Source organism: Sprattus sprattus (assembly GCF_963457725.1).
Source record: "Sprattus sprattus genome assembly, chromosome: 16".
In the NCBI taxonomy this organism is placed as follows: domain Eukaryota; kingdom Metazoa; phylum Chordata; class Actinopteri; order Clupeiformes; family Clupeidae; genus Sprattus; species Sprattus sprattus.
In genome coordinates this window covers 23950267-23963991 of record NC_137914.1, presented here as the reverse complement: position 1 = coordinate 23963991, position 13725 = coordinate 23950267, and the positions used below count along the sequence as shown (strand labels likewise).

The window sequence follows — 13725 nt, the reverse complement described above, 5'->3', positions numbered from 1 at the left end:
AGACTGCTTCTAGAGGCTTTGGATCTATACCATTTGGTGGTGTGGCCTCAGTGATAAAACCCTGATGTTACCAATCACTTAATGAGCAGGATAGGCCTTGTACATTCAAAAGAATCGCCGAGCTGTGTCCTAAGACTCTTGCAACACCATCCATTTAACCACAATAACACCTGACAATGATTACACAAGTAATTTGGCTTCTTCTGTGCAGGAACATGATTGTGTGAAATTGACAGTGAAATAGGCCTAGCTTGTTTTTGTACGGAAAATGACCTAAATCTCATTATGATGGCTCTATTCTATGGTTTATAGAGCATAATGATGACTTTGTAGATATTTCATTAGTTTTTAGGGTATTTTAATGGCCAATTCAACAAAAACAACTGAAAACTCTTAAATATGTCTAGTGTTCTAATAATTTTGGCCACCACTGTATATAGACAAGACAAGCAAACAATGAACATAAACAAACATATAGACAGGAAGAGCAGGTAACGGAAAAAACAAAAGTAACCCAATGCCACCACAAATAGCCTTAAACCCATAGGCCCAAAGATGAGGGTGAATAGCCCAGAGTTAACCAAGCTTCCCAAGCCAAAAATAAATAAAAAGATAGAAATAGAGAGAGAGAGAGAGCGAGAGGGAGAGAGACGGAGTCATGTTCATCAAAAACGTGGAGAGACAGATGAATACATACTTGGTAGATGATTGACAGAACTGACAATGACATCATCAGCACGCGCCAGTGTGCGTCATTTCTTTTCTTCAATATGTTGCGAGCTATAATTTTCTAAAGAATTTCCACAGCCCATATAGAACCACAGACAGCAATTATTTTATTAGTGTAACGCTGAAACACTGGTGGCTGCCGTTGCCAGATTGAAATCTCTATCTGTCTGCAATACCGCTCTCTGCCTCTACTCAACTTTGGCGCTCTAACACTTGCCAGGCATAGACAGTAGAGGAAACCCTGGATACTGGATTGTTAACGGTGTGTTTTTCGCCTGGAAGTCAGATACAGATTCGTTCAACGAACGCGTTCAGACACAACACTGGCCGTAATATTCTTCATGCGTGTAAATATTTGTTGTATATAATTGTTCATATCTTGTTAATTGTCATTTTTGTAGAAACCACGGCCATCAGTCATTCATATTCAACATACCAATTCATGTCTTGCGAGAAAATAAATACCGTTCTTATTTCATCATTGGAACTTTGACATTATCTGTTCTTACCGGAGTCTGTGGCGATTGGAACCTATTTCATAACCTTCATACAGATCCTTTTGGGATTCAATCAGTTAAAAGTATCCCTGTATTTTATATGCACCATTTGTAGAAATTAAATTAACTAACTAAAACATCCAGACGGGAGAACTCATACTGCTTGCCACTGCCAAGCTCTGCTCTGCTGCTGAGTCCCAGTTTGCATGCAGGTGAAACAAGTCGCGCAACTAATTTACATCACGTGATCAGCTTTTTTGATCGGTGCTTTTGGGTTTTTTACCAGTATCTGCCGATCATGACATTGTGATGACATACTTACACTGAACATAGTTACATCTTAGGCCTGTCATGGTGAGTCCGTATGACATACTTACACTTACGAGTACTGAACTTACACTGTACACTTTTATAGTAATAATCTATAATCAGGTAAGCAGTGGTAAATCCTAAAAGGCAAATGTGTGTGTGTGTGTGTGTGTGTGTGTGTGTGTTGAACTGATGTACACTTCACAGGAGCAATCAAGTTCAACCATAGCCTAAGCCAGGAAGAATGTCATAGTCTGGTGAGGTCCCTGTCTACCTGCCAGCTGCCATTCCAGTGTGCCCATGGCCGCCCCTCCATCGCCCCCATCGTGGACCTCCAGCACCTGGACAATGAGCAACAGGTAAATAATGTAGGGTTGCGCCTCGTCAGTGGTGGTCAATGTGTTGATTAGAAATCCACATTAAAAACCCTTATAGGAGACGGTTTGTGAAATGCTTGGAACTCATGGAGTTTTGCTTAAATTGTGAAATGTCATATGATCATCTAAGTCACAATAGAAAAACACAGTTTGAAAATTTGAATGTATCTTCCTGACAAGCATGATGCAAACATGATAATGACATTGACATGAACCTCGAAGGGGAAGTGAGTGGTTCTGGAGATGGATTGTTAATGAACAACAACCAGACAAATACACCCCTCCCTTCAGTGCTCCTTCAGATGCTCTGACCCCCAAATGTATGGACACGCATACACTAACTAACACTAACAACTCGGCTAGCTGACCAAGAGAGAAATATAGTGGAGCAGGGACGTGCACACGAATTTTGAAGGGCAGTTGCTCTGCCCTGGAAAAAGGGGCAACACGTTAATTTTTGTCACCGCCGCTGCCACATCCCGTCCCCTGAATGCAAATGTTGCCAATATAATTTTAAACTGGCACTTACCACTGCTGCCACACTCCCGTCCCCTGATCTAAAATTTTGCCAATATCATTTTAAACTCTCACTAACCACTGATATCACGCCCCGTCCCCTGATCGCACATTTTGCCAATATAGTTTTAAACTCTCACTAACCACTGATGCCACGTCCCTGATCGCAAATTGTGCCAATATAATTTTAAACTGGCACTTACCACTGCTGCCACACTCCCGTCCCCTGATCTAAAATTTTGCCAATATCATTTTAAACTCTCACTAACCACTGATATCACGCCCCGTCCCCTGATCGCACATTTTGCCTATATAATTTTAAACTCTCACTACCGCGATTATTTTATCGAGGCATGCATGAAGTTCTGCAGCCACAATACTATTTTAAAAATACATATATTTCCTTCGGAGGGGCAACTTCAGTCGAGGAGGGCAAACGGCAGTTGCCCGAACAACCTTAGCCCCCTCCTGTGCACGTCCATGTAGTGGAGTCCAGAGTGTCTGGAGTAAAAACTAGCAGGAGTAAGTTGTTCAGATTTGTTTTACAAAACTACTGTGACCGAAGAGAGAGAATCCTTACGCATGTAGCTAAGCTAGCAAGGAAGGTAACATTAACTAGCAAAGAATTTCGAATCATGCATCAATCCAAATAGTCCCACTCTGCTAGCAAACTTGTGTTTTTAGGTACTTGTGGCTATAAACCCGTTTGCAAACGGTGTATGGACAAATACCATGATGTAGAACACCGCAAGTACTGTAGCATTAGCTAGGCTGTGAGCTATAGTTGTTGCAGCAAGGTAACATGCAGGGAGGACGAGATGTGACACAGGTACCTACTTGCAAGCTAACCATTTGAAATTAACCATCACAAACATTAGCAAATGGGACAAAACATTACTGACATTCCGGCTCTCTGAAACATAGCAAAACTAATGTTACCTGTCAATCGGGTGGAAAGCCTCGCCACAACTATTCACCTTTGCCTGATCATAGGGGAGCGTGCCTATGTTCCCAGAGCCCTATATTCCCACAGCTCAATGTTCCCACATTTCTAGATTTTTCTGAAAATTAAACCCTATGGTCCCCACATCCCTGTTAAGCCCCAGCCATTTATGGGACAAGCACGCCTACAAATGCATGCCTACAGTAAATGATCAATTGCTCCACAATTATACGGTCAATTTGCATGTTCTTGACATCTACCAACATTTATATATGTGAGAGAATTTATTCCCATGCTCTTTGGCCATCTCTCGTCAATCTCTTTTTATTTGTTAAGCAGTTCACCCCCCACCCCCACCCCCACACACACACACACATTGGGCACATTGGGATTATTTGGATCGATACATAACATAACATTTGAAAGGCTATTCAAAGTAATGTTCCGTTCCTTGTCAGTTAAGATACAAGCTTATATTTTAAAAGAGTGCTGAAGGGAGGGGTGTATTAGCTGTTGAGTTGAGGCACCAGAATGAACAAAAATATTCTTGGAAAATATTGCAAAATAGGCTGTCGATGTTTGGTCCATCAACACACTATGCTGTGGTACGACCTTCATAACCTCCATGGTGACTTGTCTAATGAGACAAGGTGAGATGAACAGAATGAACAGAAGCAGAGGGAAGCAAGAAACACAGCCAGGGGTTCTCTGTCCTGTCTGACAGTGGAGGCAGGGGTCAGTATTGGGGCCGATCCTGTTTAGTATGTACATTAATGATTTACCATCAGTGGGTCCATCTATTAATGTGCAAATGTATGCAGATGACAATGTTCTTTATACACATGCAAAAACCAAAGAACAGGCTGCCACTAAACTAACCGCAGCATTGGTCCATGTCTCTAACTGGCTAAAAACGTCATCCCTACACTTGAACACAAATAAAACAGTCTGTATGTTCTTCTCCAAGAAATCATCAAATACACCACCCCTGATGTCTTTATTGAAGGAGAAAAGCTCACAGCTGTATCTGATTTTAAATACCTGGGGATCATTAGGTTTCCTCCGGTAGGAGGTAACCTATTGTTATCGTAGGTATTATTATTCTCCTGCCATGGGAGTCAAAGGCAGCCCCTAGAACCATATGGTAACTTTTTGTGAAATTTGGCACACTCATTAAGGACAGTCCCTTCTTCATTCACACCAAGTTGCATGGCTCTCATGACACCACTCTAGCGCCACCAACAGGTCAAAGTTGGACTTTTGTAACACACCCAACTTTTGAACCGTATGACCGATTTTCAAAAATGAGGTACCATTGGATTCCCTGGATCAAGACAAATTAAATCCACCCCATGGTGTCAATTTCCGGTTATATAGATTTTCCGCTATTTCCGGTTTTATCAAAAACCTTTGAAAGCCTACTCCTCCTACACATTTTGGCAAATCTTCTTCAAAATCACCAGAGATGATCTTCAGACCTAGCCTCACAAAAGTTACGATTTAGAATTTTGATCCTCACAACCGTTTGTCCGGTACAGCCACTCAAATTCAGCAGAAAAGTCTCCAAACAGGAAGTGAAGTCATATCTTGGCAAATCTTTGACAAATCAACACCAAACTTGATATGTCACTGGAAGACACTACAACATGTTCCCATGTGCAAAGGCAACTTCATATCTTCAAAGATGATTGATATAAAGCAAATTGGATACATTGTTGAAGCTAAAATAACGTTTTACACATCCACAGGTCAAAAAGTGATACTCTGATTTAATCACGAGTTCATGTGAAGACACTTCAGAATGTTTAGTACACAAATCTGAAAAAAAGTTGACTGTAAGATGAAAAGTACATTTTTGGTGAATATTTGAAACATGCATGCTTGGCTAATTTCTAGGGTGATTTTCAGTAGAAGGTCTCTCTCTCTGCTACTTTGCGCCTCCGCGCATGTCTCACACACTCAGTCTCTGTCTTCACACACGCGCAGGCTTGATTTTACGCACAGACATTCTCACAGACACACAGCTTGGTGTCACACACATACATTCTCACAGACACACAGGGTAAGCGCACACACACAACCTCCACTCAGTCTAAACTTCCAGGCAAAAGCATTGTAAATGTTGGATATGAAATTTAATATCCCATTGGCAAGTCTGCAGCATGGATTTTTCTATACAGTGACAAATTGTCACAAAATTACATTTTTCCCTGGTTCGCAATGTTTGGAGGAGGAAACCGCCATCGCTGCTTGCAGCTATATTTTTAGATTGCAATTTAACATTTAAAAAATATGTCAAAAAGGTGGCCAATACCATTAAATTTAACTTGGCTAATTTTAGACATGTAAGGCCGTACTTACCTTCAGAGGCAGCCAAACTTTTTATGCAAGCCATGATCTTCTCTCACATCTCGTACTGTTACACAACTAGGTCACAAGCAAGTACAACAACTCTTAAATCAATATACCCTTTACAAGCAGACCCTTAAAAACTCTAGACCAGAAACCCATCAGCTATCACCACTGCCATATAACAACAAAGTATAACTTATTCAAATTTGTCAGTTTCTTACAGTTTTTAGATGCCTGTCTCATTAAAATAATACATGGGCTGGCACCTCCACCATTAAATGAGTTTATAAAGCTAAAGGATGGCAATGGCTTGGCAACTAGGGCAGTCACCAGGGGAGACTGTGTTATACAGTATAGACACAGTACGTTTGGACAGACAGTCTTCTCAGTACGCGCCTCTAATTACTGGAATACCCTCCCTGCTGATGTGAGGGAGTGCGCCAGTATTTCAGTGTTCAAAAACAGACTTAAGAAATGGTTAAAAAATAACCAAACCTGCAACCATAATTAGGCCACTGCATTACTTACACCGTAACTTATTTTTATGTCAAAAACCTTGTCTGTCTGGTCTTTACAATTTGTTTTCTTAAACTGCACTGTGTTGTCAAACTGTTGCTTCTCTTTTTTTTGTATTATTATTTATTTCTTTTATTTCCATATCTCTGTCATGCCATGCCAAGGGACAACAGATGAAAACTAGCTAACCAAGCTAATTCTGGTGCATTTACATTTTCTGGGAAATGTTTATCAATGAACACTGTCCCTTTTAAAAAAAAAAAACTCATAAATAAATAAAAAATAGATTAATCATTTGACAGATGGAAACTGTCTGAATCTTGAATATTAAATGATTCAGACCCATGTGATTATTTAAAAATAATTGTAGTCCTTGTTCCTTTCTCCTCTGTTTTGTGTGGGCTGCTTATCCAAACGTACTACCATATAATATGCAAACATTCCTACAAGTGATGTGTGGTGACTCGAACAGAAATTGTAGTCATTACAATAGATCCTTGTCAGGTTGTTGTCATTTCTGTGAATTATTCATTTAAGTGATTTTTTTTATATATCTTTTTAAGGACACTTCAAAACCCAATCTACGGAAATTGAGAAGAATGTCCAACGCCTGGCTACTTTATGGGAAGGAACATACAAGTACAAAAAAGAAATTATAGCTTTTGTCATGCTGAAAGTACAGCTTTTATTATATGAACTGTATTTATCTTTATTTATTATTACTCAATATGTACACTATCTACAACGGTGGAAATATTTTTCCTGACTGAAACATTGTTTCAGAAATAAACCAGTTGTCTTTGTTCCTTTATTTTATTTTTCTTTGACATACTTGGTATTGCATAATCATAATTGATTGTGTTCAGACATAAAACAATTGCCTACATTGAATCAACACATTCAGATATCCAGCCTAACTACCCTTTGCTAATATGATCAGTCATTCACCCATTCTATTCCATCATTCACCTATTCTATTTACTTGGTACTCCAAGAGTACACCAAGATTTTCACTATATTGTATGACCATTATATTTATAATAATACAATCTTTATAGAGCACTTCAAAATACATGTTACAAAGTGCTTAACATAGGCAGCAAAATAAAACAGTCATAAAATCAAGTTTTCAAACAGATAAAAACAATCAGGTATACAAAACCAATACTGACTAAAAACATATTTTAAAGGAAATAAAAGACCATTCAAAGGAAAGGCTCTGTAAAAGTGTTTTAGGAAGGGTCCAGGGAGGGCACTGACCCAGCCGACCTGATTTCCTCCAGCAGATCGTTACAGTGCCTCCTGGCCTCCAGATCGTTACAGTGCCTCCAGACCTTGAGATCGTTACAGTGCCTCCAGATCGTTACAGTGCCTCCAGGCCTTGAGATTGTTACAGTGCCTCCAGCAGGGTTCCCACGGTACCTGGAAAACATGGAAAACATGGAATTAATTTTTTCATTTTCCAGGTTTGGAAAAGTCATGGAAACTGGGCAAAAGTGAACACTTACATGGAAATTGAAACAGTTGTCCTGGAAAATGATATTGGATGATGTGAAAAATAGTACTATTGAGCACAGAATTAAGATGTGTTTATAAAAACCTTTACATGTGAACAGCTTTTACTGTTGATAGAAATGGATGATCCCATGTTGTAGATGTAGAGCATGCTCTTGGCATCCTTTCTGGTATATTAGATGTTGGAATTTGATGCAGGCAACCTGGTGAAATGGACTTTAAAAGTATAGTTTCGGATTGGTGGACTTCGGGAATATAGACAAGAAACGTTACTAGCGATCTCAATAGAAGGGTCAAATACATACATTTCCCAGCCAACATGGGAGCCTTGACATCTACAGTGAAACATCTTACGCAAGTAAGGGTTATTGTTTTAACTGTGCGGTAAACCTGGGTTTATCAGCTAACTAGCTGGCTGCAACTTGCTGATTTTTACCTTGCTTTTAAAATACTAGAACTATGTTTGATCCCCATATGCAGTTTTACTCATTGACTTTTCCTAAAACCGTGTTATTCACCACATTTAGGGGAGTTTGTTTTGAATGTGGATTCATTAATGATGGTTAGCAATCACATGCAGGTCTCAGCAGGGACGGGAGGAAGAGAGGGCCGTGGGAGCTGGGTTAGAAACGTGTCCCTAAGGGCCGTACACCAGCACACTGCTTTCTGAGGGCCGTACACCAGCACACTGGGGTGAGAGTAACGGGATCGGTGAAGGGAGAGAGAGACAGGGGATCGGTGGAGGGAGAGAGAGAGAGAGAGACAGGTGATCGGTGGAGAGAGAGAGAGAGAGGCAGGGGATCGGTAGGGAGAGAGAGAGACTTCTAGCCAACTTCTAGCATAGGTCAACCTCACAGTTGATTGTTCATCTACAGCTTGTTGCATTATTTCATGCAGGGGTGCAACTGCCCAATGCCAGGGGGGTATGCAGCAACAATTTTGGCGCCCCCCCCCCCTCACACACACACACACGTTTTTTTTCTTTTCTTAAACAAATAAATAAATAAGTGTGCCAGACATCATCATGTATGGGCTTTAAATAATAAAGGTTTATTTTAAAGTATATCAGCCACTGCATGCCTACCATAATGGTGCCCTATGGGGCATACAGTATACTGTACACACACACACAAATATATATACAGCCGCGGAAAAAATTAAGAGACCACTTCAAAATTATCAGTTTCTCTGGTTTTACTATTTATTGGTATGTGTTAAAGTAAAATGTACTGTTTTGTTTTATTCTATAACCTACTGGCAACATTCCTACCAAATTTCAAATAAAAATATTGTCATTTAGATCATTTATTTGCAGAAAAATGACAATTGGTCAAAATAGCAAAAAAGATGCAGTGTCTTCAGATCTCGAATAATGCAAAGAAAACAAGCTCATATTCATTTTTAAACTACACAATACTAATGCTTACACTTAGGAAGAGTTCAGAAATCAATATTTGGTGGAATAACCTTGATTTAAAATCACAACTTTCATGTGTCTTGGCATGCTCTCCACCAGTCTTTCACATTGCCGTTGGGTGACTTTATGCTACTCCTGGCGCAAGAATTCAAGCAGCTCGGCTTCTTTTCATGGCTTGTGACCATCCATCTTCCTCTTGATCACATTTCAGAGGTTTTTTATGGGATTCAGGTCTCGAAATTGGGCTGGCCATGACAGGGTCCTGATCTGGTGGTACTCCATCCACACCTTTACTGGCCTGGCTGTGTGGCATGGAGCATTGCCCTGCTGGAAAAAACACTTCTCAGAGTTGGGGAACATTGTCAGAGCTAAAGGAAGCAAGTTTTTCTTCCGGGACAACGTTGTACTTTGCCTGGCTGAGGTTTGTAAAAGACCATAAGGATTGAAAAAAGCGGACTGGAGGGTCTTCTAGTTCGTCTTCTCTGATGAGTCCAATTTTCAGCTTTGCCCAACACATGGTCGTCTGATGGTTAGACGGAGACCTGGAGAGGCCTACAAGCCAGAGAGTCTTGCACCTACTGTGAAATCGGACTCATCAGAGAAGACGAACTTAGAAGAACATCCAGTCCGCTTTTTCAATCCTTATGGTCTTTTACAAACCTTAGCCAGGCAAAGTACAACGTTGTCCCGGAAGAAAAACTTGCTTCCTTTTGCTCTGACAATGTTCCCCAACTCTGAGAAGTGTTTTTTCCAGCAGGGCAATGCTCCATGCCACACAGCCAGGCCAGTAAAGGTGTGGATGGAGTACCACCAGATCAGGACCCTGTCATGGCCAGCCCAATTTTCGAGACCTGAATCCCATAAAAAACCTCTGAAATGTGATCAAGAGGAAGATGGATGGTCACAAGCCATGAAAAGAAGCCGAGCTGCTTGAATTCTTGCGCCAGGAGTAGCATAAAGTCACCCAACGGCAATGTGAAAGACTGGTGGAGAGCATGCCAAGACACATGAAAGTTGTGATTTTAAATCAAGGTTATTCCACCAAATATTGATATCTGAACTCTTCCTAAGTGTAAGCATTAGTATTGTGTAGTTTAAAAATGAATATGAGCTTGTTTTCTTTGCATTATTCGAGATCTGAAGACACTGCATCATTTTTGCTATTTTGACCAATTGTAATTTTTCTGCAAATAAATGATCTAAATGACAATATTTTTATTTGAAATTTGGTAGGAATGTTGCCAGTAGGTTATAGAATAAAACTAAAATGTACATTTTACTTTAACACATACCAATAAATAGTAAAACCAGAGAAACTGATAATTTTGAAGTGGTCTCTTAATTTTTTCCGCGGCTGTATATATATTAGTAACAATGTTAACAAATAATAAACAGTTGCAAACATTAACATTAAAATGATAACCATTGCAAAATAATGCCTTAAAACGCAAAAGTAAGTCTACAAATAAAGATCTTTTAAGGTGATGATGTGTAACAATGCTGCTACCAAAATATTCTAGAGTGCTCTTTAGTTGCTACTAAATAATAACACGCCGTGCCTTTTCCCTTGCCCATTTATCTTGTATTGCACCATGCCAACAGATAGCCTGTATGTTTGACAGCACAGCTAACATGAACAGCTAATGGTAACCATGGTATCCAGAGTTACGTTTCCAGTTGTTATTTTGCCTAATAAAATTGAGATGTGTCATACATGGGATTGGTACAGTAGGGTTTAACCAAAATCTAAATGTAGCTATCATCAGCCTAATTGATGAGGCTTAAACTAGCCATTTGGCTGCTACATTTCTATGTTAGCAAACGCTAGCTAGCCTGCTAGCTAGTCTGTTAACATTATTTGCAAGCCTCCAAGCACAAACGTAAAGTCACCTTAAAACCTACCTGTTGCCTTTCACCATCCACTTATTTAATTGCTGTTGCATCCCCTGACATGTCTTCTCTTTTTCCCTCTTTCTTTTTCTGTTTTCAGCTCCTGACAGCCTTTTTGCTTTATCCATCTTCCATCCAACCAACTCACTACTCGTAGCCTAGTTCTAACTGCTTGTATGTTGAGCGGTCACGGTGCTCACTCTCCCTCTTCTATGTCAAAATTCTATTATGGAATCTTAAGAGATGAGGCGCCTACTCTAGCCTGTTTAGTCCTCTAAAATGTTATATAACATTAAGGAAATGCAGAAATGATTTAGAAACGCACAACAGCAGCTACATATAGAAAATTCCCCAAACATTTTTTAAATTTATTTTTTTACCATCGCTTTGGCGCTCCCATGGTGCGGCGCCCCTATGCGCCGCATACAGCGCATACCCACTTTTTGCGCCACTGATTTCATGCATGAATATTATAAAAAAGACATAATCTCTAAGCATTTACAATGTAGACTTGACTGACACATCTTTTAAATCAAGTAAGTAGTCAGGTGTTCTAGGGCAGGGGTCCCCAACCTTTTTTGCACCACGGACCGGTTTAACGAGGCAATTTTTTTCACGGACCGGCTTCAAGGTGTAATTTTTCACCACTTGTAAATCATGTCATCCATTCATATTGATGTGAATCAATCAATTGCACCCGTGAGGCAATCGCGAGTTTGATAGAATGGAGTCTATAAAAGCTAACATTAACGTGAAGTGGCGTTAATTTGCGACCAACACCATTGTATTATGAATGCTAAGTGCATGAAAAATACAACTCACCATAACGCTGAATCAGTGCTTGGTCTCCCTGTGCCAAAGCAGTTTTGAAAGCTTCATTGGCTTATTTGCTAGCTTGTCGCCACATATTATACAGAGCAGACTTGTTGCGTGAGAATCACCTGTTGCGATAAACCCGTATTTTAAGTATGACTCCTGGTATTGTCTGTTAAAAGAAGCTTTATGTTTTGGAGGCCGTAGGCTCCTTAGTGGGCCTTTTCAAATAAGCTCTCCAAAGATTTTAGTTTTGTAGGCTACTCATTTTCGCCAGTTTGCGGGATTCATTTTCATTTTGATCACTTGAACGAGACAAGCGTCTTGACGTGACAAGAGGCACAGGCGAATGATACGTCCTAGAAAATCCGGTAATTTTTCAAAATAAAACACCTCTCGGACGCTTATAATGAATACAGCGGAAGTTATATAAATTATTTATTCTTTCTGTGCGGCCCGGTAACAAATGCCTCACGGACCGGTACCGGGCCGCGGCCCGGTGGTTGGGGACCACTGTTCTAGGGGGTTGTGTGTGTGAGGGAAGGGGGGCGCTTCAGGGGCCTATAGATCATCACTTTATATGGTACCTGGAAAATCAGGAGGTAGCATGGAATTTTTTTTCAAGGCAAGCGTGGGAACCCTGTCCAGGCCTCCAGATCGTTACAGTGCCTCCAGGCCTTGAGATTGTTACAGTGCCTCCAGGCCTTGAGATCGTTACAGTGCCTCCAGGCCTTGAGATCGTTACAGTGCCTCCAGATCGTTACAGTGCCTCCAGGCCTTGAGATCGTTACAGTGCCTCCAGGCCTTGACTGCAGATCGTTACAGTGCCTCCAGGCCTTGACTGCAAATGCTCTGTCCCATTTAGTTTTTGGCCAGGCCTCTTGAACAGACAAACATTCATCTAACATCTAGAGCCATTCTAGGCCACCACACTTCAAGTGTTTCTGAGCATCTTAACACAGGCAAATATTGAATACAGAAATGAGACTGGCTGTTGCCAGTGCCCTCTATGGAAAAAATGTCACGGAATTTGGTGTCAAAAATGTGGTGTCGTTTGAACTAGGGCTGAATGATTCATTGCATTTGCGATTAAATCGTGATATGGTAAAACGCGATTTTCTAACCGCAACATCAGCGATTACAACATGGCTCTCTCTTTTTTTTTTTTAAGATGGTAATAAAACAAATTTGCACACAGGGTTTAAAAAGTGCATGCCTAGTGTTTATACTTTGTTTAAATTACTTAAAATGCACAGTGGCAATGCCACCGATTTGTTGTTCTTGTTTCTGTAATAAGCAGTTAAATAAAAATGTAAAATGTGGGAAAGAATATTTTACTCTAAATGTATCTAATATTGTGTTGGTCATATATAAATCATGCACTACATTTTGTTGGGGGAAAAAAGAGGATAAAAAAAAAAATGGCATATTAAATCGCAATTAGATTATTTTCCCAAATCGTTCAGCCCTAGTTTGAACCTTTTGCAGGCCACGCAAAAGTATATTTATATACTTTTTAAGAGTTTATTTTCAAATTTCAGGAATACAAACGTACTGCCTTTCTGTTAATTGTGCTTTTAGAATAGATGTGTGAAATATGTCTGTCTCAAGACCCACCTGCCTACCACATTTGGTGCATGTACGTGCAACTGTGAACTTTGCAGGCTTGACTCATGAGCAACATGAAGGGCAGGCCAGAAGTAACTTTATTGACAAATATAGTAAACACCAGTATTGTTCATTGTAACTTTATTGAAAAACATAGTAAACACCAGTATTGTTTATTGTAAACTTATGAAATATAAGTGTACTGCAAGTGAGATTCTAGGGAATGCGAAACCAAGGCCTTTT

The 13725-nt window shown here is 40.1% G+C and overlaps 1 protein-coding gene across 1 annotated transcript in view; it reads left to right on the top strand.

Annotated features, from left to right (window-relative positions):
- The window catches only part of mlh3 (mutL homolog 3 (E. coli)), a 28290-nt gene extending 21245 nt beyond the window's left edge, over positions 1-7045 (top strand). The window contains exons 11-12 of the mRNA XM_080853268.1: positions 1743-1894; positions 6803-7045. Of these exons, the coding sequence (XP_080709394.1) occupies positions 1743-1894; positions 6803-6898 (248 nt within the window). The 3' untranslated portion in view covers positions 6899-7045. The remainder of the gene's footprint in view (positions 1-1742; positions 1895-6802) is intronic.
- Positions 7046-13725: the final 6680 nt, after the last annotated feature.